Source organism: Anopheles merus, chromosome 2L, assembly GCF_017562075.2.
Source record: "Anopheles merus strain MAF chromosome 2L, AmerM5.1, whole genome shotgun sequence".
NCBI classification, from domain to species: Eukaryota; Metazoa; Arthropoda; class Insecta; order Diptera; family Culicidae; genus Anopheles; species Anopheles merus.
The window spans coordinates 21,013,295-21,039,355 of record NC_054083.1 but is presented as its reverse complement, the minus strand read 5'-3'; the positions used below and the strand labels follow the sequence as shown (position 1 = coordinate 21,039,355).

The 26,061-nt window shown below is 44.7% G+C and overlaps 5 protein-coding genes across 12 annotated transcripts in view; 2 read left to right on the top strand and 3 right to left on the bottom strand.

Moving 5' to 3' along the window:
* The window catches only part of LOC121593517 (diuretic hormone receptor-like), a 30,188-nt gene extending 28,860 nt beyond the window's left edge, over positions 1-1,328 (bottom strand). For 3 of the 5 annotated variants that reach the window (XM_041915896.1, XM_041915899.1, XM_041915900.1), the window contains exon 1: positions 869-1,328. The gene's annotated coding sequence lies outside the window, so the exon portion shown is untranslated. The remainder of the gene's footprint in view (positions 1-868) is intronic. The other 2 variants (XM_041915898.1, XM_041915901.1) reach the window with 1 other exon arrangement.
* A 5,696-nt stretch (positions 1,329-7,024) lies between these two features.
* LOC121594370 (potassium/sodium hyperpolarization-activated cyclic nucleotide-gated channel 2-like) lies at positions 7,025-11,092 on the top strand. Of its 4 annotated transcripts, none has more exons than XR_006004951.1 (11): positions 7,025-7,518; positions 7,650-7,799; positions 7,867-8,000; positions 8,069-8,235; positions 8,322-8,655; positions 8,730-8,923; positions 9,007-9,156; positions 9,236-9,529; positions 9,601-9,649; positions 10,111-10,459; positions 10,524-11,092. XR_006004951.1 is itself a non-coding variant. In XM_041917546.1 (10 exons), the coding sequence occupies exons 1-10, from the start codon at positions 7,301-7,303 to the stop codon at positions 10,299-10,301; spliced, it is 1,881 nt and encodes a 626-aa protein (XP_041773480.1). In that variant the 5' UTR covers positions 7,025-7,300; the 3' UTR covers positions 10,302-11,092. The 4 variants fall into 4 exon arrangements, 1 of the variants encoding a protein (XP_041773480.1); XR_006004952.1 differs by having other exon boundaries at positions 10,637-11,091; XR_006004953.1 differs by having other exon boundaries at positions 10,676-11,090.
* A 478-nt stretch (positions 11,093-11,570) lies between these two features.
* Positions 11,571-12,995, bottom strand: LOC121594025 (thioredoxin-like protein 1). The gene is made up of 3 exons (XM_041916886.1): positions 12,527-12,995; positions 12,329-12,439; positions 11,571-12,248 (listed from the first exon to the last, which is right to left on the bottom strand). Exons 1-3 carry the CDS (start codon positions 12,776-12,778, stop codon positions 11,751-11,753), a joined length of 861 nt encoding a protein of 286 aa, XP_041772820.1. The 5' UTR covers positions 12,779-12,995; the 3' UTR covers positions 11,571-11,750.
* A 5,608-nt stretch (positions 12,996-18,603) lies between these two features.
* Positions 18,604-19,652, top strand: LOC121593726 (non-structural maintenance of chromosomes element 1 homolog). The gene is made up of 3 exons (XM_041916373.1): positions 18,604-18,901; positions 18,972-19,459; positions 19,539-19,652. Exons 1-3 carry the CDS (start codon positions 18,784-18,786, stop codon positions 19,650-19,652), a joined length of 720 nt encoding a protein of 239 aa, XP_041772307.1. The 5' UTR covers positions 18,604-18,783.
* On the bottom strand, positions 19,647-21,579 carry LOC121593725 (bifunctional coenzyme A synthase). The gene is made up of 2 exons (XM_041916372.1): positions 20,722-21,579; positions 19,647-20,647 (listed from the first exon to the last, which is right to left on the bottom strand). Exons 1-2 carry the CDS (start codon positions 21,442-21,444, stop codon positions 19,805-19,807), a joined length of 1,566 nt encoding a protein of 521 aa, XP_041772306.1. The 5' UTR covers positions 21,445-21,579; the 3' UTR covers positions 19,647-19,804.
* Between the last annotated feature and the right edge of the window lie 4,482 nt (positions 21,580-26,061).

The following is a 26,061-nucleotide window of genomic DNA, read 5'->3' as shown; positions in this document are numbered from 1 at the left end:
GCTTTGCTGGCTTTATTATCAACAGCGTGTCAAACGAGATCTCCCAATACACGCACACGCACACGCACACACATTGTTAGCTACAAACAAGTTGCCTGTTTCGCGACAGGATGCACGTGAGTTGTGTCGAAAATCCAATCAAAATAGCGACACCCCCTGTTGCCTTCACGATATCAGATCGCTATCAGTCGGTGGTTCGTCGCGTACCTCACGAAACGAGTGAATGCTTCTCTTCTCCAAAAAAAAAAACAACCCTGATGATGCTGACACTGATACACAGATCTGCTTGTAGACCTAGCGTATGCAGCGAGATAGCGCCAAACGCTCCGGTGCGCTGTTTGGCGAACGTGTTTAAGCGCGCGTTAGAAGCGTGGCGCAACGGTGTCGTCCAATTTCCGGTCGCTGCACTATTGCGTGCGTGTTTTAGTGGCAGGATTAAATAGAGATATTGTTTGACGAAAGAAGAATAAACGCCGGTATGTTGCGGAGAATCGACAACATTTGGCAAGAATTAATTACATTCTTCAAACAAATTTGCCTTACACGTTTTTGTTTGTTCCCATGCAACTGATGCAACACATTGTGTGCTGTGCATTCCCCTCTTACGCCATGCAGGCCACACGATTGTTATTTAGTTCGCTTCTGTCTTTTAAACCCCCACAACACAACTCCATCGTGCTGGTCTAATCAAAACCCGCTCTAGATTTACATATCAACGTCGGGCAATCGAACAGCGTGCAGTTTATAGTTTCATTTTTTTTTTTTTGAGCACAGCAACGTGTCGTTCGATGTACCCGTGATGTGCAAGTGTTTGCCCATTTGTTTATGGTCTTATCTAAATCGAAGTGCACTTCACCCTTTCACTTACAGCTATTTCCACTTTCGAGACGTTTTAAAACGCATCTTAAACTGTGTATCGCACTTGGCCGCTTGGCATACAGGTTGCCACCAGTCACAACACTGAGCACACGATCACTTAACGAACTGGCAGCATGCCGCTGCCCGCGTACGTAAACAAACCGAAATCGACCTCTTCCGCCCGGCCCAGCCCATCACAGGCGTTACACAATCGGATCAGCTGGGGGGCTGGGGATTGCGGCCGCGACGTCAGAACGCCCACACCGAATTAGCGCCGAATCGGAGAGCGACCCCGCTGCTGGCCTCTTCCCTTTCCTGTGGCACGTTCACATGTGCTCGCGAAAGTGTTGACGAATGTTTACTTTTCCCGGTTGCGGATCAAGGACAAGGGCCGCGGGACGGACCGAACTTGCGCGCGTCTTACTGGCACACCCGTTTAACCGTCACTGACATCGATCGAATGGAATGGAACGGACGGGATGGCCTGTCGAGCCAGACTCCCGACTGGATCGGCCCCCTCCCAAAGCCTCTCAGCACTGATAACGGCACAACGCACTCTCCGACACTGGCCGCTCTCGACAGGTCCGTTAGTACGCTCTCCCGCGGGAGGGTGAGGTTACAACAGATTCCGTCACGATGACCGGCTTCTCGGGACCCACAACCGTGCAGCCTTTCTCACGCAACGCACTTCGTGTGTGTGTGTGTGTGCGTGCAGTGAGAAAAGAGTAAAGGAGATAAGCAGCATCATTGACCGGGGCAGCATGAGGAGACGCACCAAAGGGCGCAAAGGTATGGGCATTTACTATCATAATGTTACATCTTCGCTACCAAACGATGAGTGACGGTGGCGATGATTCCAGCATACTGATAACCATCGGGACTGTGTGTGTATGTATGCTTGAGTGTTTCGTTGCTGGGAATGGGAAAAGATCAACATTTAACATTTTTGCCCTCCAAGTGTATATGTGGGTTGTTGGCGCATTGCCCACTTTCAAATGAATTCAATCATTGACCATCCGTCCCTTTCTCTTTCTCTCTCTCTCTCTCTCTCTCTCTCTCTCTCTCTCTCTCTCTCTATTTATCTCTCTCTCTCACACACACGTTATGCGGTGCAATATCGTTGCTTAAGAAGTTTTACCAGAAGCGGTGGAAGTGTATCTATTGCTTCCATCATTGCGCTAACGACACTGGCGCCCGGTTGTTGATCCTGATAAGAAACCGAGAGCGCCGCCGCCCTTTCCCTTTCTCTCTATCACCTGCCTTTTCGTTTGGATATGATGGTGGAGAGTACGATCTTACCACCGGGCATGAATGGTTAGTCGTGGGAAGCCACATTGGGGGCCACAAAATGAGTGGCAACTTGTAATAAAGAGCAGCGAGCAGTGGTGCTAAAGTGTGAGGTAAATTGTATATAAAGCCAAATACAAGCAGTGATCTTTGGATAAGGGAGAACTAAATAGATCATATTAGTCATCTCAATTTCATGTTTTGATTTGGTTTTCATGTTTCAAATAGTTTTATTTATTTGCTTATTGGTTCCTCAAATGTACAACTAAGTAATACTAAACATATGTTTGAATGTTTCTTGATTTTTATTAATTTGCTTTTTAATTATTGTTCTTGTTTAAGCCTAGAGGAACAGTCCAAGGAAAGGAGCTTTTCCGTGGTACTCGTCGTGGTTTTGATCCCCATATGGACCGTCTCCCGTGGTCATGATCACTCTCAAAAACCTGAAATGATAGATCGTTACGCCGAATAGAATAAGAAGTTGAAGGAAAATTATTTATTACAATATAAATATAGTTCCTGAATGTGATCCTCATGGTTTAAGCAGTGCTAGAGCGACTTCTGTTGCGTCACACAATTTTTTTTTTAAATGGGATAACCCAATTTCATTTCTTAATGTTATAGAATTGCCTCTACTCTGTAATGTTCTTTTTTAATTAATTGATTGATTGATTGGTAATAATTTTGTTAAAAAGTTTTTTTATTGTGGAAAATGATTGTTTATGCATCATAAAATTATTGTAAGTAATTGCAAAATTTGGTGGAAGTTAAGATGTAATTTTTTTATCAAGTCTGTTGTGCTATAAAAATACATGAGCTGCACTACTTACGCAATATTTTAAGTTTCTTTACCAAAGCAAGAATTAAAGATGCTCCGTGACACAAATGTGCTTTTGTTTGCGATCTTAAAAGCGCTTGTTAAAGACTGTTAGCAAATGGTGGCAAAAGAAGGTCCATAGGGACTTCCATATCATTTTTCAGAAGAAAGGTTATTATTGTAGTTCATTACCAGAAGATCATCAGTCAAGCGGATAAACTGTTAGATTTCGTCAATCGTCACTCCATAACTCTATAACTATAAAGGATATGCATCGTATTAGGTCGCTTATTGTACATATTTTTTCAATCAGTACTTGAATATTTTACCGTTAAATGGTGTCTCTACCCTCCGTTCTGGATTCCGAATCTCTCTAATCTTGGATTTCCGAAATCTTATACACATACCGCAGTGCGATGCCCCTTACCGCACACAATATTTAATGTTTGATGTCAAATATGAAATCTTGAAGACATCTCCGCATTGGTTACTTAGAGCTGTAAAAATTATTATAAATTATCCTATTTATTCTTTGATTGCAACACTGCGATTGACATATTTAGCAATCATCCACATGCTATATACAACCATTTCATTCATGGATTAGCATGATAGATTACATCGTGTATTTTTAATATAAATTTAAGGTAGTTATAAGGTAGAGATGTACCAAATTCGGTATTTTCAATTTCGGGAAAAAGGTCCATGCGCATGTACCCGGTTAAAACGGTATTTTAACGGATTAATTGGATTTTGCCAATGACGCAACAGCTAAGGCCAGTTTTTGCATATTGGATGTAATTTTTATCTGTGAAGTGATAGTGGAAATGTTAACATGCATGGATGCACGAAGTTTAAGTGATTTCTGTAGAATATATCTCAAATGTAGAACATCTGTGCTACAACTTCTAACAGAAAGCGTTTTAGCACTTGGGTAACTATTGGTGGATAGCGTCAGTATGTTTGTATAAATCATCGGTTGAAAGTTCATCATTGCATCATGTCGAGAATCACTTTCATATGGCCCGCCGAGACATTTTTTTTTTCAAATGTGCGCATATCGAAAAGGTTGTTCGAATTATGGAAATGTATTGAAAAAGGCATCCTTCTTTCACATTAGCAATATGGCATGGCCGTTGCAAAGGAAACCAGTATAATCGTATCTTTAGTATGCATTTAGTATTTTAACTTCATAGTCTGTTAATTTTATTGAATCATCATCTATACAAACATTAGAGGATTATCTGTCCTTGCTTAAACCGCATTAAAATACGTAAATTTTCTAGCCAGACCAGTACATTAATATGTGACGCGTTTTGTTGTGCATCCACTTAAACTTGCTCTAAAATCATTCACCAGTTGTCAATTTCTTTCGAGCCCATTTTTTATCATATCCGACTTACTTTCCTTCTATTAAATCTAATTGGGAGGATGCCAAATGTACCTTGTAAAACGCTTTGATTGATCGCTTAATTTGTGGGAAAAGTATTTGCTCCTAATGATTGAACCTTTTGAAATTGTATGAATAAGCAAATCGTTCTTACGAAATCATCGAATGAATCGTTTACAGACGAAGCTCATCATCACAGGGAGAATAAAGGCGTTGAACCATTCAAACGAACACAATTTTTACCAGGGTAGAAACGAAAAAGGTAGAAACCCGGGAAAAACTCAAAAATGAAGAACCGGGTGAAACGGTAAACAGTACTGGTCACGATGCAAATATTGCGCTAAATGCGTCTATTCCTGACGACATTAAAGCTACAGTTGATCTAGTTTGCCCTTTTATTCAGGTTGCATCGTAAATATATACTTTAAATTTAGAAATAAGAATCAAACGAGCCACATAATGTGTGCAGAAACACTGCACTGTTTCTAGTACATCCCATCAACATTGACTGGCGACTGAACTAAACTGAACGTATGCCCCTGTTGCCAGCCTACCCGATAGATTGCCCGGCATAATAAAACATAAGTTTATTTTTAAAAGCCCTCCAACTCCTGGCCCGTTTTCACCTTTATCCACCTGTGTCAACTGCCGTGCACTCGGCTCCAGGGACCTAAACACTGAAGCCAACACGCTGAGGTTTGCTGTGGCATGCTTTCAGTTGATGGCACATACCACTTCACAGGCTTCCCGTGCCTATTTCCTCACCCAAACCCGAAGCCCCAAAACCCAACAGGCGAGGCTATTGTGGTTGCAATGCCTCGGTACACTGGATAGATTTTCCCCGTCCAACCATGTGCATACCTGGTACGCTCACCATCATCACCACCACTAGTGCGTTGGAAGGGAAAATGTGCTTTCCATACGCACCCACCGGGTTACATCGGAACGGAAATGAGATTCGGTTGATTCGGTCGGATAGAGTAGACACAATGAACCAGGACTGAACCTCGCCCATCTCCCCTATTGCTTGTGTATGGTGAACGGTGTTAATAGCTACTCCGGTGGGAGGTCTTGGGAGCGGACAGCCGGGAAAGGTTGGTGCCTTTTGGGCGGAAGGAGAAGGGCTGGCAAAATTGTTTTCGCTCTGCTAATAGATTGTTGATGGCCGATGGGATAGTAAGGTGAACGAGCTTTGGTGAACCGGGCGCCATCCTGGCACAATGATCCGGCAATGTTTTTGCAACTGTTGAACTTTCGTTCAGCCAGAGGGGAAGTGTTGTGATTTCTGTCTGTTTTAAGCTTAAAAATACAAACCCGATATGATGAATAATTTGAGAAGAGCTTAAGTTTGTGTGATGATTTTTAAACAATATTCTAGGCTCGTTTGAAGTTCATTTTTTGCTTTTAAACGTTTAATTTTATGGATTAAATTTTGCGCTTGGGCCGGTCTGGTGGTACAGTCGTCAACTTGTACGACTTAACAACATGCCCGTCATGGGTTCAAGTCCCGAATAGACCGTGCCCCCATACGTAGGACTGACTATCCTGCTATGGTAACAATAAGTCACTGAAAGCCAAGCTCACTTCACTAGTGGGTTCAAGCAGGCCTTGACCGACAGCGGTTGTTGTGCCAAAGAAGAAGAAGAAGAAATTTTGCGCTTAATTTATTAGTCTTATTTTATGCTTTTATTATTTGCACATGCAAGAGCTTATCACTCCTATTTGTTTATTCCCTCTTTATTTTCAGGATCGTTCATATCTTTTTAACTTTCCACAGTATATATGTAAAGCATCTGCTCATAAATTTCGCAATAAATCGCTCTCTGACATATTTGCATTTCCAGCTAAAGGACTCCACACATTCAAATTCAATTCAGTCAGTACGACCCAATGCACACCGTTCGATTCCATATCGCATCACCGTCCACCGAACCTTTTCGCCGCCGGTTTCGAAATGTTGCGAAAATTCTGCGAAAATATAAAAGCAAAATCATCGCACGTGCCTTTTCAACAACACTTCGGGCCGGCTTAGGAGTATGAGAACACAACTCACCACTCAACCAACTTCCCAGCCCTTTCGCTTGCTTCCCCATTAGGCAAGGTGACGAGATGTTTCGCACCAGTTTCATTAAAATTTCACCAGCAAGCATAATGCACCGACGAGATGGTGTTTCCTCGCGTCTCTTCCCCTCTGGACCATCGAAAGGCATTTTACTTTAAGGGCTGAGCTTTACCCTGCTCATTTCCGCTCGATACTCCACAGCCGGGCAAGGATCAAAGGCTCACAGACAGACAGCAGGCTGGTAAAAATTGACTAATGAAAATCACAACCCAGAGGCGAAGGTGGAGGCTAATTAACCTTTCTGGGACGACCGGAGTTCCTGGGAGTGTTTTCCTTGCTGTGGTTTTTTTTTGTGCCAACTGTTGGGCCGCTGTTGGTGTAAGGAAGAGGAGGGAAATATCTTACGCTCCAAGGCGGTCCCACCTTTCCCGGAAAACGATTCGCGAATCTTGGGCGCTTTGCTGTGCTCGCGGCAACACTTTAATTGAATTAGGATCACAGAAATGGAAAGCTTTCGGGGGTTTGCGGTACTAAATCTCCTGGTGTTTCAGTGCTAATGATACCAGTTGTAATCGCAGTTACCGTTGCGTTAATGACGGGTTTCCAGATGATTCAAGCTATTGTAATTAATCAATCGATTTAACAATGATATCAAGAGATTAAACTATTCAAATAACTCAAATGATGGCTCCCTGATACACCAAATGCCCGATCTTTAAGCTTGTTGCTTCATGATCCAACCATCTCTTCCTCTAGAAAGTCAACCATCAGAGTAGGCTATGCGGAGTGCAAAAGACAAAAAACAAAAAAAATCAAGATTGTTCGGCTTTTAATAGCTTCATAACCTTTCCTTGGGGAGACCGTTCCGTTTGCCGGTGGATTAAAAATGAGCAAAATCCCAACTCAGCAGCAGCACAAGCAGCGTCAGAGCAGCCTTCCAAACCCCACCATAGCCCACGCACCGTCAGCACAACCCCCAGAGGAAATGGTTGCCGGTAATGGCGGTGAAAAAGGCAATCGGAACTTTCCATCGCACCACTGCTCCGTCAGCCATGATGTGGATCTGGTGAAGCTGCTAATATCCGCCAACACCGTACCACGCAGGTAAGCACAAACATGGGGAACACGGCAATGTAAAAAAAATAAAGTCCCAGCGGCAGCACTTTGCGAGATGGATGGCACTACCGTTCGTTATTAATTTGTCACGTCTAATTGGCGTCGCTTTCAACTTTCAGGCTCGCTCGCTGGTGGCGCCGGCTATGCCTGATCGATCATCACAGCCCCATCGCGAGGCTCGCCTTTCGCAGCGATACGGCAATCAAGCGCGAAATGTCACGCCAGCTAACCTACTACCCGGGCACGATACATCCGCTGAGCTATTTCCGGTAGGTATGGCGGCTAATGAACGGGCCGGCCTATGGGAGCGGCACTCACACTGCCCCATCGTTACAGCTTCATCTGGAACTGTCTGATGATAGTAACGTTCGCGAGCGTCTTCCTGCTGATACCGTACGATATAACGTTTCTGTACCGGATCGAGGACTACTATCCATTCACCACGTTTCATGTGGTGCTGTTGGCCGCGGGTAAGGCGTACCGATGACTCTATTTCCTGCTCTGTTGCAGTGCAGTGCGGTTTCATTTGCCTTTACAGATTTCATTTGCCTGGTTGATGTGGTGATAAACATGTACACCGGCACGTACGACCGCCAAACGCAGCGTGTCGATCTGAACATGAGCGGCGTCCGGAAGCGTTACCTGCGCTTTTGGTTCTGGATCGATGTCATCACCTCGGCACCGGATCCACTGTTGACGAGGCTCGTATGTCATTAACATTATGGCTTCTATCAGGCAGGGGGATAACTTATCACTTTTTACCAATTTTTTCGTTGTTGTTGTTACCTCAGATTCCCACCACTACGTTCGACAACTCGCTGGTGTACTGTCTGCATCGGCTCAACTTCCATGCCGGCTGCCTGTGGGATCTGTGGAGTCTGCTGTCGGTGATGAAGATCTTCCGCTTCCGGACGTTCCTGCGCTACATCCGCGGCCTTTGTGAGTGGTTCGGGCTGCGGCGCAAGGTGATCAAGTTCATCGCCATCCTGGCCACCGTGCTGACGGTGTTCCATTGGAGCACGTGTCTAATGTTTCTGGTGCTCCGATTAGCGCAAGGAACTGATCCAGCCCAGATCGATCAGCGCTCCTGGACGATGAAGATATCGTTCTGGAATCAAACGTCTTGTGAGGCTGCTTCTTGTTGGCTGCTCGTTGACTTGTGTTTAATTCTGAGGTACCTTTTTTCTTATTACTTTCAGTGGTTCGCTACATGGAATGCTCCTACCGCACGCTGTACACCGTGGCACACATCACGCACGACTTCAGCGAGTCCATGACCTACGACGATATGCTGATGTCCCTGGCCTACACCATCAGTGGCTACATCCTCAAGATTTACCTGCTAGCGGAGTTGCTTATTTTCATACGCATTCTGTTTTCCAGCGCCAGCAAGGTAAGCAGCAACAGTCTCTCCGTCTTAAGGTTGTTATTGTTGGCAGTATGGTAATTGGAGACTGTTTCTCTATCCGTCCCCAGTATCACGAGTATCGGTACGAGCTGAGCAACTACATGCGCCACGAGCAGCTGCCGGCCGCGCTGCAGCAGCAAATCTTGAGCTTCTACGACTTCCGCCATCCGAAGATCTACAGCCGCTGGTCGCTGATCCGGTCCGTGCTGGGGGAGCAGGTAATGTTGGGACAACTGACAGTGCTTTGGCAGTTTGGGTGTCGCTTTGAATCGCTCGCCTCTGTCCCTCTGTCCACAGCTTTACGGAGAGATGCGCATGCAGTTGGTGGGACCCCTGCTTCGGGGCTGTCCCCTGTTTCGGGCCGTGTTTACCGACCAGCAGCTGATGGCGTTGGCACTCGGCATGCAGTACCAGCTATTCATGAGGAACGATATTATTGCCCGATGGAACGGTGACGAGCGGGCCTGGCACATGGTATTCATCGTGTCCGGCACGGTCGCCCTGTACACGAGCGGCTGGAAGAAGGTGCTGCACCTGGAGGATGGGGAGCATTTCGGAGAATTTCAGCTGCTCTTTGATGCGAACACGGTGGTAAGCGATGGGATGGGATTTGCATGCGCGATGATAACTGATACATAACATTGCTCGTTTGCATTTTACAGAAATTCCCCAACATGGTAGCGGTGGAAAACTCTCAGTTATATATCTTGTGTGAGTATTTTTTCCAATTTTGAGCCTTATCGATTGTCTCGCGTAAACCATGCCTAGCTGCCCCTCATGATTCTTTTCCCCCATCCATCTTTGTGTCTGATTGCATTTTCCACGCCTTTGGTAGTAGTTTATTAACCTTTTTTTGCTTGAATCCGGCATGCAGCCGACCAAGACGTACCGACCACCACACCAGTACGAATTTCCTGCCCGAGTACGGACGCAAACAAAATCCAATTCCACGCCATCAGCACTAACGGCGTTACCACCTGGGAAATAAAACATCGCTCCATCGCCTTTTCCGAGGGGACGAACTGTGACAGATGGGTGTGGAAAGGGAGGGGAGTCCGAGAACGACTTGGAATGGCAATTGCGATTGAAATACTTTTCGTGTCATTTCACGCTCACACGACGGTGCCTCTCCCATGTCCCATGTGCATGCGCCTCATCACCCTGCACCGCAGCCCGGGACTGGTTGGAACGGTTTCTGCAACCGCACCCAGCGCTGCGCCGGCATCTAATCGACCTGGCAACGGAACACCTGCACCAGATGGAACAAATGCAGCGTGGCAGCGTGCTGGAAGCGCTGGAACATATCGAGACGGTGCGAATGCAACCCACCACCGGCAGCAGTGCCAAGCTGCACCAGCGCTAGCAGCAACGAACGACCGAGTGCGCAGTGCGTTTCCTGCCCGGCCCGGATGAATAAATCCCACCGTGGAGCCGCTTACCTGGGCCGCTTCCGGCTTCCACCTCAATCCGGGCCCCGGCGACAATCAATCATTTCCGGAACTGGGGAGGAACTGTGCAGAGGTGGGTCGATTTGATTCTGTTTGCAGCGAGCGATGGTAACATTATTCCCCCCCCCCCTCCCCAGAGCAACATTTCCACTAACCACCTTCCCCATGGGAAACGGTATTGTGTTGTTTGGTGGCAATATTTTTCCTCTCTCTTTTTTTGTTGCCATTTTTCCGATTTATTAATATTAAGTGTGGCAATCGCTACCGATCGCCGGCTGCTTCACCCAAGGATGACACCCGAGGCCCCCTTTCAACGGTGCAAACGAATTTAATTAAATATTTCACTTTGAAGCGGCATGTGCGAAGCGAAGTCGTCCAAACGGGTGGGTGGAGCCCAATAAATCAGTTAACACGCGGCAGACTGAAGATACATTTTGGGTCCACGTGTTGTTCAATTCTTTACGCCATCCAAACGGAGCCGGAAGCCCTCTGAGCCGGAAGCCGGGTTGAGAGGTTTGAGGTCGAGGTGAAATATATTACTCAAGAGCGATGAGTTTGAGTGGGAATCAAGCAATATGAGTGGAGGTAATTATTAATGGAAAGCATGGCGTATGTGATGCGGATTTGATTTCTCGTGCGCATTTGGCACAAAGCCTTCTAAGTGGATGTGAAATGAAATTATGAGCCCTTGAATGGATGGCGGGGCACCGTAATGTAAGTGAGGGATTGATTTGGCTTAAAAACATCTCGAGCAATTCAATTGGAGCATATTGTACTCGCGTGTGTGAAGAAGATACATTAACGATAAGAATCCTTCATTATTTGATAATTATATTCGTGGACTCGATGCAAAAGGACACACGCTTGCGGACGCTAAATACACTTCAGAGATGAAAATCAGATAAGACTTGGCCGTCATACTGAAAATGATAGACAATAGGGGTCGTTTTCATTGTCACGTTGGGGGAAGGTTGCATTGTTGCGTAGAATGAGTTCTGGTTATCTGCCCGTTTGTCATTTTTAGTGTGTCTTTGATGTTTTGTACAACTACGTAATGGATTTGGCTGGCCATGACAGGGTAAAATTGAAACTGTTCTCAGTAATGCAGATGAATTATCTCTCAAATCATCCCTTCCGTGCAACTTATTACGGTGTACGTATTGAAGAAAGAAAAGAAAGGGAGATTTGTGTTATTGTTTTTTTTTATTATTAAATCATACTTCCGATTCATGAGAAAAAAGGGATTGCAAACAAGTCAGTCATCAACGTTTTGCTGACGATCGATACCACCATCCGTTGCTCAACATCTGCGCCCGTCGATCGAACGAGCGAGCGCCACCCATTTCGCTGTCTGCCCCCGGAGCTCAGTGACTTTCGCCCTTCTTGCCGGCTACGCGCTGGAAATCGTCCATCTTCGTCGTCGCGATCGGCTGCCCGATGAAGGCTAGATGGTCAATGATCGTCGTCTCGCCGCCCGACTGATTGTCCTTCACGAACAGCTGTATGTTCTGCACGTTCTGGAACTTGACGAACCGCAGCTTGGTCGGGTTGCCCGTCTCCAGGTCCTTCGGGTCGATCTCCAGGTCCTGCACCGACACGTACGAGTCGGCCATGTCGAAGTCGAGCGTGCGCGGCTGGTTGATGAACAGCTTCACGTGCTTGGGCCCGTGCGTTGGCGGCGCCTTGATTTTCAGCGAGTGCAGCTTCACCACCTGATTGAACGTGATCGAGATGATCAGCTGCTCGTCACAGTCGGACGCCAGGTGGCCGCCGGACGCGGTTAGCGCATTCGTCCACGGATGGTCGTCCGCCTCGTTTAGGCACTCGCACTGGTTCTTCTGGATGAAGGTGTTCAGATCGAGCTGCAAATGGCGAAAAGAATGGGTATTTTAGTAGGTCCTATATCTTGGAGAACCATTCGCACGAATCGCAAGGACCATACCATTCCCTGCCCATAGTCCTCGCCGGACTCGTCTGCGCTGGCCGCGTAGTGTTTCTGTATCTTTGCCTCTAGCCCGTTAATATCTGCACCCTGTAGTCGGTCGATCTTTGTCTGCAAAAGGAAAGAAAAACATGACCGAATCAGCCTCATATTTGCCTCAGTGGTGGTAAGACAGCGGCGAATTCCCGCATTGTTTACCCGGGCACGGTAGAAGATGAAGGTTGGCATCGCGGAAACACCCTGGGTGGCGGCCGTTTCGGCACATTTGTCTACGTCCACCTTAAGGAACACGGCTTTCGGGTACTTGGTCGGCAGCTGCTCGAACAGCGGTGCAATGTTGCGGCACGGGCCGCACCAGGTCGCTGTGAAATCGACCACCACCAGCTTACCACCAGCGGCCGACAACTCGGCCTGGAAGTGTCCCTCGTCGTTGATGGCTTTTACCGCCATTTCTGCAGCTACAATTCGGCACAGATGCAACTGCAGTGGGTCGTGGAGTTTCCCGTCAAACGATGGATGCAATATTCACGAAACTGTAGGCAGAATTACGGCACCACCCCCGGCGGAACTGTTTAGTCTGTTTTTAGGGGCTTCGGCAACAAAGCGCGACGACGATGACGATGATTTTTCGGTATTTTGCTCGCTGCTTTGACAGCGGTCTTGTGTGCAGAGTGACCAGAAATACCGATTTATCTGTATCAAGGTGGATTAAAAAATATTAGGGGGTGGACTCTAGTGCATTTTGACAATTCGTCACTTGACGTAAGGTCCTCAGGATTCAAACTTTGTTTACATTTATTAAATTTGTTCATATAATTTATCTACCCCTTTTGCTCGATTAAATATTGGTTTAAAATATATTTTGGACTTAGCGAGTTCTTATTTAACCTTAGAACATAGATTACAGTGTGTTATTTTGTGTTATTCTGTGAATTTATTCTATAATTCATTGTGTTTTCAACATTTTTGATGATAGAAACTAAGAAATCATTATTTTTTTCAATTTTCACATTAATTCCTCATTATCTACGAGCCACATTGAAAATTTACGTGAGATTCCCATATCACCAAGATACCGAAAACGCCACCAATTTCTTGTACTAAAAATCCAGTTCCATCAAACAAAGCTAAAAAACTATCAGTTTGGTGGGTTAAGCCACACGGCCACAGAAGCAGCCACTTCAATGTTGTTGAAGTCAGATTTTTATGCACGGGCAATTTATTTGCTCAACATGTTTCACCTGTGTTAAAATGTTATTTAATTGTGCAAAGGAAGCAATTAAACGTGTGTGTTTAAGTTGGTTTGTTGTAAAACAAACATGTTTTATGTATATGTGTTTATGTGTGTATTGAGCCGGTCTCGTAGTACAGTCGCCAACTCGTGCGACTTAACAACATGCCTGTCATGGGTTCAATCCCCAAATGGACCGTGCCGCCATACGTAGGACTGACTATTCCCCAAGCGCCACAGATTAAGCTTAAACGACTGGAAAATTGAATATCCATAGAAAAAAAAATGAAAGCTCCACAGCTTCATTGGTTTGATCAATAGATGGCGTATTACAACTCATCATTATATTGCTATCCTTTTCTTGCAATGTGTTTCGACAAGTTGCATTTTATTATGACCTATATAGCCTTCTAACTTTCTGAGCAAAAATCTATATAAATGGTCGTGTGGTTAGATACGTGGGTATCAACACCAATGACCATTGCTCAAATCTCACTTGCTTCAGTGCTGGTGGTTTCCGTTGGAGTTTAGTCCCAAGCGCCACAGATTAAGCTTAAACGACTGGAAAATTTAATATCCATATAAAAAAATGAAAGCTCCACAGCTTCATTGGTTTGATCAATAGATGGCGTATTACAACTCATCATTATATTGCTATCCTGTTCTTGCAATGTGTTTTGACAAGTTTCATCTTATCATGACCTATATGGCCTTATAACTTTCTGAGCAAAAATCTATGTGAATGGTCGTGTGGTCAGATACGTGGGTATCAACACCAACGACCATAACTCAATTCTCACTTGCTTCAGTACTGGTGGTTTCCGTTGGAGTTTAGTAATTAAACAATTGTATCGCCGTTCTCTAGTTCTAGCGATGCATAACTTCAATGCGAAACCATACAACAGTACAGAGGAAATGAGAAAGCTCTCCTCCAAGCGATGAAGCTCAACTGGTTGGGGTATCCCACCAACAGAGAGCGCCACCAGCTTTTTCGCTATTTTTAGAATGAATGAGTCGTTTGCCGTCTGCTAAACGAAGTCTTTCTATATTCCGTTTAGGTAGAGAACTTGAGTTGTTTAGAAGCCGTTTAGTGGTCGTTTAGTGGATTTGTGGCACTTGGGTGACAACTGCCAAACGCCTCAGAAAACGCTTTATTGCCGGTACCATGTTTTGAATATCCTTACCCAAGTGCCACAAATCCACTAAAAGACCACTAAACGGCTTCTAAACGACTCAAGCTCTCTACCTAAACGGAATATAGAAAGACTTCGTTTAGCAGACGCCAAACGACTCATGCATTCTAAAAATAGCAAAAAAGCTGGTGGCGCTATCTGTTGGTGGGATACCCCAACCAGTTGAGCTTCACGCTTGGAGGAGAGCTTTCTCATTTCCTCTGTACTGTTGTATGGTTTCGCATTGAAGTTATGCATCGCTAGAACTAGAACGGCGATACGATTGTTTAAATACTAAACTCCAACGGAAACCACCAGCACTGAAGTAAGTGAGATTTGAGTAATGGTCGTTGGTGTTGATACCCACGTATCTGACCACACGACCATTCAGATAGATTTTTGCTCAGAAAGTTAGAAGGCTATATAATAGGTATTATAGCGAAACACATTGCAAGAAAAGGATAGCAATATAATGATGAGTTGTAATACGCCATCTATTGATCAAACCAATGAAGCTGTAGAGCTTTCATTTTTTTTCTATGGATATTCAATTTTCCAGTCGTTTAAGCTTAATCTGTGGCGCTTGGGTAGTAGGCCACTCATTTCTCGTTGAAATGCTACCAACCTACTGCGATGACCCACAGTTAATGAAACGCTTTATCTCCTTTCCCAAACGTTTTTTGAAGCGTTTGGCAGCTGTCAGTTGTTATGTTGCGCTCCGTGTTATGCTGCGCGGAGTCCTGCGGTTAGTCTATAAACTATGCACTGACCAGCGAAATGGAAGAGTTTATTCGCAAGTAAACAAACACGCCTACTAGGATATTCACAACAAGCCTACTAAGGATATTCACAATATGTTCCCAGCAAAGAAGCGTTTTCTGAAGCGTTTGGCAGCTGTCAGTTGTTATGTTGCGCTCCTTGTTATGCTGTGTGGAGTCCTGCGGTAACACATCAAACTTGATTTATAAATATTTTATCACATTTATTGCAAATAAAAGCACATTTTAATTCATAGCTTCACACAATCTTGCTTCAAACCACACACATTATTCATAAAAGTCGCACACTTTTTCATTATCTTTGCTAGTAGGGTAAAAATAAATTGTTCGTTGAAAGAATTGATTAAATTTAAATGGTTGAGTTCTCAACAGTGCTCCTGCCGAAATCTGCCAATATAGTCTGGCCACACTGGTCCTCAGGGCAAAAGCTCGCTCGAAAGATCAAAAACCCAAGGTCCATGAAAGAGAACAGGTCGAAGCGCTTAGAGTAAATTGACAGAAAGCCATGGGAAAATTCCCAAGCGCCACAGATTAAGCTTAAACGACTGGAAAATTGAATATCCATAGGAAAAAAATGAAAGCTTCACAGCTTCATTGGTTTGATCAATAGATGGCGTATTACAACTCATCATTATATTGCTATCCTTTTCTTGCAATGTCCCTACCAGCATTAAACGGCTTTGAAGGCATTCAGAAGGCATTTAAGGCCTTAGTCGCCTTAGAAGGCGAATAAAGATTTCAACCGAAACTTTCACGGCTGAAACGGGATCTCTTCGAAATCTTTCAACTTTTTGATTCAACGAGAACAGATAACTTGCCGCCATCTTAGCTTGTTTATATACTGGTTTTGCACCCTCACTAATGTAACTGCCAACTAGAGTAGTGACAACGCTTTTAGTTCCGAACCGAGAAAGCGTGTGTTCAAATCCTAATTTTTATTATCTTTTTTCTGTGTTTATTTCTTTTTAAATTAATATTTTGTTGCTATAATTAGAACAAATCAAATTTATGTGAAGCGAAATTTTAAAAACACCTTTTTAAAAAACATAATAATGACTATGTTTACCCTTCATAATCAGGATGGGAGAAAAATGTATCTCATTTCTCCTTTTACTAGAGTTATCGAAATAAGTTTGATATATTAATACCTTTCAACGGGTTGGTCTTTAACAACCGAATAATGCAGACCATATTTAATAAAGTGAAATAGCTCAGAGCTTAACGCAAGAGAACATAACATGTAAATCGTGCTATCGAATCTCACGCACATATCTGGGAACACTACAACAGCGCAGTGCCGAAGACGCTTGTAAGGTTTTCTTTTGACAGGTGCAATTTCAAATTTCAAATTAAAAGCGAAATTTTTCAATGACATATTTCAAAGGCATTTAATTACTGCTAAATGCACTGCTGATCGCCTTCAATTCGCCGGCGATTATAAGGCGATTAGAAGGCATTTAACGGAAATTTGCGGGTAGGGGTGTTTCGACAAGTTTCATCTTATAATGACCTATATAGCCTTCTAACTTTCTGAGCAAAAATCTATATGAATGGTCGTGTGGTCAGATACGTGGGTATCCACACCAACGACCATTACTCAAATCTCACTTGCTTCAGTACTGGTGGTTTCCGTTGGAGTTTAGTATTTAAACAATCGTATCGCCGTTTTAGTTCTAGCGATGCATAACTTCAATGCGAAACCATACAACAGTATAGAGGAAATGAGAAAGCTCTCCTCCAAGCGAGGAAGCTCCACAGGATGGGTATCCCACAAACAGATGGCGCCACCAGCTTTTTTGCTATTTTTAGAATGCATGAGTCGTTTGCCGTCTGCTAAACGAAGTCTTTCTATATTCCGTTTAGGTAGAGAATTTGAGTCGTTTAGAAGGCGTTTAGTGGTCGTTTAGTGGATTTGTGGCACTTGGGTTATGACAGTTAAAGTTAACATTGTTTATGTTTAGCGATGGACGTTGCTATGGAGTGAATGAGAGTTTTGTTCAGCATTTTACATTCAATTCCTGTTAGCATATTTGAATAACTAGAATCGAATTAGAATATTACATGACTGATACAATCCAAGGATCTCATTTATCATTCGTCGCCGGGTTATAAGTAAAGGACGGTATGCATATTGTACCAGTGTATGTCGATTGGATGTTTCATTTTACTCTCAGTGTTTAATTGGAGGTAAATAGGACTTCTTTTACCCAGTTGGAACATGTTAAACTTTTCGTTTTTCCAGCAAGACCGTTGCAAACGGTAGTGGTTTGTGGTCACGGAATGGCAAACAATGAAAAAGGTTATCAATGTTTCTGAATACAGAGTAGACTGCAATTACTTCTCCTTTATGCTCCAGAAGTGATTGACCGCAAGAAATTTAACCAATATAACCATCCTAATAGTAAATTCGTCCACTTTTGCGCGTTAACTATTAGCCGTTTGTTTGTAAACACTTTTTCATGAAACTGTCAAAAGCGTGCTGAAAATGGCAACCTAGCAACGGGCTTTGCATCGACCTGTTCTCTTTAATAGATCTTGTCAAAAACCGTCGCAAAACGTCAAAAACGACCGTCGCGAGCGCCTCCAAATCGTTGCGAGTTTCGCTCGCTGGCGACGTCGGTTTTGACGTTTTGCGACGGTGGGCAAAGTGACCAGAAATACCGATGTATATATATATCTAGGGTTTGAAGGAAAAATATCAATTTTTTTAATCATTGAACTATGAAACTCAGCAAAACAATTAAATCAATCTAAATAATCCAGCGAAAATCTAATGCCAGCACGTACGATAAAATCGTATCCAATGGAGCACTGCTGCGGCCCTAAGCGGTCGCGTGGAGCCCCGAGAAAAAGAACTTATCACCACTGAGAAAAAAAATGTGCATCTGAGTCCTTCTTTGGCTTAGAATTCCAATTTTAAGATCGACACTTCAGACAAATCTTTATTTGTGTAACCGCTGAACCAAATCATCCATATCCATATCCTAGATAAAGGATGCATATTCTCGTGAGATGGAACTTTTATTTTGCGCATTAGCACCCCCCCCCGCATCCCGCTTAACACTTCTTTAGCTTTTACTTCTTTTAAGTTTCGAGTTTTAACGTACCGAAAACTACCGATAAAATGTTGGTGCGCCTACCGAAAACCGCCAAAATAATCTGGCCACACTGGTTGTGCGCAGTTCAGTTTCGGAAAGAGCGGCAAAGACGAATCCCGCTGCTGGTTGCTGGCGTCCGCCTGTGGAATTGTTTTTTTGAAGAACAATTTAAACCATGTCCGAAAACATGTCCTACACGAATGTGCATCGAGCGTTTCTGCAGGCGTGCTCTAACCATGGCACGCTGAGTACGAGTCAGGCCTTCAATATGTACGTGGCCATCTGCGCCCAGCGTAAGTACCGGCGTGTACCGGTTCGATCGCGTTGGAACCGATGTTTCATCACAATAATCTCACTTTGCAGACGACGACAGCCACAGCATTCCAAGCGAAGCCGATCTGGCAAGCGTGATAGAGGCCATCAACGAGCGGATCTATCGCTTCGATCAGAAGATTGCGCTCGTCCACTACGATCCCACCGATATGGACTTTTACGTGTTCGTCAGTCTGCAGGAGTCGCCGATCGATTTGCAGCAGAACGTGTTCACCGCACCGGAGCTACACTTCTTCCGGGTGCTGCTGCGCGAGCTAGCGCTTAGCGAGGATCACACGCTGGCCCTGATCGCGTGCCTCAATCTGACGAACGATACCGCGAGCGAAGGGATGAAACCGTTGGCAAAGACGCGTGCCGAACAGTTGCTCCAGGAGTGGGAGCAGCTTGGCTACTTTCTCACGCTGGACGATAAGTGCTATCTGGGACCGAAGGCGGTGGTGGAGTTTGAAAAGTACATCACCAGGAACTATGCCGACGTTGTAACGCGCTGCTGCTTGTGCAATGTGACAATATTCTATGTAAGTTTTATTATTCACTTGTTTTTTCAAATCCTCCTTTATTTTTTACATTCCATTCTTTCTTTTTTCTCCACCCAAGGGTGTCAAATGTGCTTCCTGCCCCCAGATTCTGCACAAGGACTGCATGAAGAAGTACCTTCGGCGGCTGACCAACTGTCCCGCATGCAAAACACTGTGGAGCGTCCCGTTGTAGCTGTACTCACTGGAATTTAGTTTATTAACGCATTGTTATCCCATAAAACCCATTTACAAAGAATTTCGAATCCTGAACTGTATATACTATAAAGCAAACGTGTTAACTAAAGCTACGTACGTCGATCGATCAGTTTGTGCTTGAAACCGCGTTTAAAGCTTCAGTTTCATTTCCTGCTGCAGAATGGACCAGGCCCTCTCGGCCTGCTGTTGCGAGTACTCGTAGCTCCACAACGTGCAGAAGACGATGTCCGAATGCTGCACCATCTCCTCGTTGGACGATGGTTGCGCATCGACACGCCGTACCGCTTCGCGCTCTTCGAACTGATTGCGCTCCATCAACCGCCGGATCGCTTCTTCCCGCGGCACAATGCACGACCACACCTCGTGGCAGTTTTTGTGCCATCCGGCTTGCAGCATTACTGCGGCCTCCATCACCACCACCTGCTTGCCGTGCTGTTCGTGTAGCGTGCGAATTTCCTCGTTCGCGCGCTTCGCGATCGCTTTCCACATAATCTCGTTCAGCCGGTCCAGCTTGGCCCGGTCGGCGAACACGATGGCACCGAGCGCTCGGCGATTAATCTTCCCGTCCGGGGCAAGAATTTCCCGACCGAAGGTGGCCACCACCTGCTCGTAACACTCCTCGCCCGGTTCGTACAGCTGGTGGCCGATCTTATCGCAGTCCACCACACCGGCGCCAAGCTCACGGAACCGTTCGAGCATTTTGCTCTTACCGGCCGCAATGCCGCCGATCATGCCGATAATGTACGGTTTCGGGGGAATGTGAGCCGGGGCGGGTCGCCGTGGTCGCAGTCGCGTCCCGAGCAGATCCATCCGCTGGTTGCTGGAGCTGATTTTGTCCTCCTTATCCTCGACGGTGCTCTCGTCGTCCAGCAGCTCGATGGTGTGCACTTCGAGCTGATTCAGTCCGTTCTGGGCGCGCAGCTCGTTCACTTTGGCGCCACCGCGAGCCGTTTCAGTGCTGACAACGATAAGCTGGGAGGGAGGGGAAGAAGGAGAAGAAATAGTTCAGTTACGGTTGTTGTAGTCCAATTGCTTTAACAACTTACATCCATGTCCGGATCGGTGGCCGTTGGACCAAAGGGATCAAGTATGGGCACCACTTCGTACCGCAGAAACGGATCAACATCCTCCAGGAACTCCTTCACATGCTCTATCCGGTGGGCGGCTGGCAGTATGAGTTCGTGCAGCTTTTTACTCTTAATCATTCCACCGTCCGTAACGCCTACGACCACTCGTTCCGTCGCAAGCAAAACCGCCTGCGTGAGCAGCACCTTATGACCGGCGTGAATCCGATCGAACGTACCGCCGAGTACCACATTCCGGTACGTTTGCAGCTGTTTGTCCAGTTCCGGTGGGAGACTAATCTGATCCACGGGGAGTGTATCCAGCTCCACCACCTTCACACCCGGATACCGTTCGGCAAGACATCGTTCACCACCGGCCCCGGGCGAACTCAGTGCGTAATCGTAAAAGAGATAATCGGCCGTCGTGGGCCGTGCACGGTTAGCAATCGACTCGAAGCTGGCCCCGGTCGGCCGCAGCGATCCGGTCACAATGCGTAGGTCCACCTCGGACCCGAGCCACGTTACGGACGATTGGTACACACTTGCCACAAAGCGACCGAGCGCCCGGGGACAACTTACGTTCGCGGCCACCTGCGGATGGAACTGCAGGTAGAGCGTGCTGAGGGCATAGGGCCGGGTAGCGGAGAGTGTTTTCGCTATGTTGGCCAGATGGACCGCCGTAAGGATACCGGTTCGGGAGGGCATTTTACCGACGTCACTGGTGTGCTATCCGTTCCGGGGGACTTTTCTCTCATTAATCCTCGATGCGATAAGAGGATTTTTGGCAAACAGACACGAAATTAGCTGATTTGGTACATTGTTGTGACAGAGAGCGGAGAAAACAACAACACGCGGAGTACTAGAGCGATGTACCTGTGGCTGATGATGGTCGCGTGGATGACACTCGGTTTGAATTTGAACGTTATTTTTCGCCACACGAACGGTTCCTCATTTTTGAAATATAGTGCATTCGATAGTGGAATTCTACTCGATTCAATGTTCTTTCACCCTAAGCAAAAGCATAGTGAAAGATTATAAATCAACCCCTGTTTATCAAACTAGAAGCCGCTTTCGTCTTGTCGATCCCAAGTGCCACAAATCCCCTAAAAGACCACTAAACGGCTTCTAAATGACTCAAGCTCTCTACCTAAACGGAATATAGAAAGACTTCGTTTAGCAGACGCCAAACGACTCATGCATTCTAAAAATAGCAAAAAAGCTGGTGGCGCTATCTGTTGGTGGGATACCCCAACCAGTTGAGCTTCATCGCTTGGAGGAGAGCTTTCTCATTTCCTCTGTACTGTTGTATGGTTTCGCATTGAAGTTATGCATCGCTAGAACTAGAACGGCGATACGATTGTTTAAATACTAAACTCCAACGGAAACCACCAGCACTGAAGCAAGTGAGATTTGAGCAATGGTCATTGGTGTTGATACCCACGTATCTAACCACACGACCATTTATATAGATTTTTGCTCAGAAAGTTAGAAGGCTATATAGGTCATAATAAAATGCAACTTGTCGAAACACATTGCAAGAAAAGGATAGCAATATAATGATGAGTTGTAATACGCCATCTATTGATCAAACCAATGAAGCTGTGGAGCTTTCATTTTTTTCTATGGATATTCAATTTTCCAGTCGTTTAAGCTTAATCTGTGGCGCTTGGGATGTTTAATGGTCAGCGGGTATATTGCTACGCCTATCAGCAACTCCCAGTCACTCAATACTTATTTTAGACGAATCGGGACATTACCGATTTGCCTGGCTTGCCACCATGCATATCACTACGCCATTTGGAAACCTTAACTTGTGCTTCGGTATAGGAAGACGACCTAACTAAATTTAAAGACGTTAGTTTTGTTAGCACTACAAACCCCAAACAACGCTTTAATTTTCAAACGCAGCTGAAGTAATTAGTGATCAGTAATGCCGGTTGGCTCCGAATTAGTCTGGAGTCTATTCGGGATCTAGATACATTTCTAGAGAATAGGTTGATGAAAAACATAGTGTCCCTACCCGCAAATTTCCGTTAAATGCCTTCTAATCGCCTTGTAATCGCCGGCGAATTGAAGGCGATCAGCAGTGCATTTAGCAGTAATTAAATGCCTTTGAAATATGTCAATGAAAAGTTTCGCTTTTAATTTGAAATTTGAAATTGCAACTGTCAAAAGAAAACCTTACAAGTGTCTTCAACACTGCACTGTTGTAGTGTTTCCAGATATGTGCGTGAGATTCGATAGCACGACCCAAGTGCCACAAATCCACTAAACGACCACTAAACGGCTTCTAAACGACTCAAGTTCTCTACCTAAACGGAATATAGAAAGACTTCGTTTAGCAGACGCCAAACGACTCATGCATTCTAAAAATAGCAAAAAAGCTGGTGGCGCTATCTGTTGGTGGGATACCCCAACCAGTTGAGCTTCATCGCTTGGAGGAGAGCTTTCTCATTTCCTCTGTACTGTTGTATGGTTTCGCATTGAAGTTATGCATCGCTAGAACTAGAACGGCGATACGATTGTTTAAATACTAAACTCCAACGGAAACCACCAGCACTGAAGCAAGTGAGATTTGAGCAATGGTCATTGGTGTTGATACCCACGTATCTAACCACACGACCATTTATATAGATTTTTGCTTAGAAAGTTAGAAGGCTATATAGGTCATAATAAAATGCAACTTGTCGAAATACATTGCAAGAAAAGGATAGCAATATAATGATGAGTTGTAATACGCCATCTATTGATCAAACCAATGAAGCTGTGGAGCTTTCATTTTTTTTCTATGGATATTCAATTTTCCAGTCGTTTAAGCTTAATCTGTGGCGCTTGGGGATTTACGTGTTATGTTCTCTTGCGTTAAGCTCTGAGCTATTTCACTTTATTAATGATGGTCTGCATTATTCGGTTGTTAAAGACCAACCCGTTGAAAGGTGTTAATATATCAAACTCATTTCGATAAATCTAATAAAATGAGAAATGAGATGCATATTTCTCCCATCCTGATAATGATGGGTAAAGATAGAGTAATTATTATGTTTTTTAAAAAGGTAATATTTTCATTTTGCTTCACAAAAAGTTTGTTTATATTCATTATAGCAAGAAAATATTAATATAAAAAGAAATAAGCACAGAAAAAAGATCATAAAAAATCAGGATTTGAACACACGCTTTCTCGGTTCGGAACCAAAAGCGTTGTCACTGCTCTATTTGGCAGTTACATTAGTAAGGGTGCAAAACCAGTATATATACAAGCGAAGATGGCGGCAAGCTATCTGTTCTTGTTGAATGAAAAAGTTGAAATATTTCGAAAAGAACCCGTTACAGCCTTGAAAGTTTCGGTTGAAATCTTAATTCGCCTTCTAAGGCGACTAAGGCCTTAAATGCCTTCTGAATGCCTTCAAAGCCGTTTAATGCTGGTAGGGGTTTCAACGGTAATGTAAACATTATCATACAATGCATACTATGCATATCTCTCATCTGCTTTACAAGTTTGACCCAAGACTACAAATGGGAAGACAGAAATCACAATGGTAGCGATTCGGTCGGTCGCAGCATCCCTCAAAGGTAGTGGAAGGAGTGAGAGGAAGGATTCACACTTCGATCGTCATCTTTCCTCCCGTATGATAAGAGCAAGTGATACGCGTCTAATAGGAGAGAGGGGCTATATATCTTCTCACACTAGTGAGAGCGTGACAAATGGATTGGCAGAATCGATTAGAAGGATCGATAGAACTGCCTCCTGATTTGGATGAGCTCCTGGTACCATACTTTGAATTTTAGTCCACGCTAGTAGCGTTTCGATTGGTTGCAGCATCCCTCAAAGGCAGCGGAAGGAGTGAGAGAAAGGATACACACTTCGGTCGTCATCTTTACTCTCGTATGATAAGAGCATGTGATAAGCGCCTAATAGGAGAGAGGGGCTATACATCGTCTCACACTAGTGAGAGCGTGACAAATGGATTGGCAGAATCGATTAGAAGGATCGATAGAACTGCCTCCTGATTTAGATGAGCTCCTGGTACCATACTTTGAATTTTAGTCCACGCTAGTAGCGTTTCGATTGGTCGCAGCATCCCTCAAAGGTAGCGGAAGGAGTGAGAGGAAGGATACACACTTCGGTCGTCATCTTTCCTCTATTATCTATTTGGAGCGAATAAAACTTCTGATAGTAGTTATAGTCATGTTAGGTGTTATCCATAAATTATGTAAAGCATATTTGGGGGCATGTGCATGCTGCAGAGGGAGAGTTTATCATTTGTTATGTAACGTGAAAATTGATTTTTTGTTTATTCGTTTTACAAATGAGTGATATGCATACTTTGATTCTATTTGTTTACTTAACATCCTTCGCAATTATGCTGATCTAAAACGGATTGCGTTCTTTTTTATGTACCTCGCAGCCGATTTGCCCGTTATTGCTTGGGCGACGGTTCATATGAGGTTTAAACCCTAGATGGAATTTCGGTATCAAGGACGGACGGACGGTAAAACTTCCCAATGGATTGTCTTAGTAACATTGCATTCTATTACTGCGACGACCGCAGTGGTACGCATTTCATTGTAAAGTTGTAGTATGTTCGATGATAGTTACTGTCGCCAGGTTCGTCTTCTTCTTCTTTGGCACAACAACCGCTGTCAAGGCCTGCCTGTAACCACTAGTGAAGTGAGCTAGACTTTCAGTGTCTTATTGTTACCATAGGAGAATAGTCAGTCTTGCGACGTATGGAAGCACGGTCTATTCGGGGCTTGAACCAATGACGGGCGTGTTGTTAAGTCGTACGAGTTGATGACTGTACCACCAGACCGGCCTACAGCCATGTCGGTCGCCATGTAGTACGTTTATTTTGGATATGGTCGCCATGTAATGTGATGATCGTACAACTGTACATCGCGGTATGTCAGTGTTTCGCTGACATAATTCGAGGTAGAATAACACTATATTCGAAGCGGACTTTTCGACAGTAGATCGTCCAGGTGATCATTACTGGAAACGTTGGAGTTTAGAAGCCTTACCTTGGGTAGGGGGAAATTACTAAACTTTTCAAATGAGAAGTCGATTGATGTAGGAAGGGCATAGTCCTATGCTGACAGTCTGAACAAATCTGACTTTCCATGATCGGAGTTGGCTTTATTTATACCCAACATATGTTATGGAATATGTTTTTGTCCCAATTAAAGGTGCAATTTATACATTGATTGGAGTGAGGTCACTATATGCCTATGCTGCGCTTTTGGTGTTTTTATGCAAGTTCTGGAACGTTTCAACTGTTTTAGCCAAGGAACGAGTGCATTCCTCGATCTTTGCCTATGCTGCAC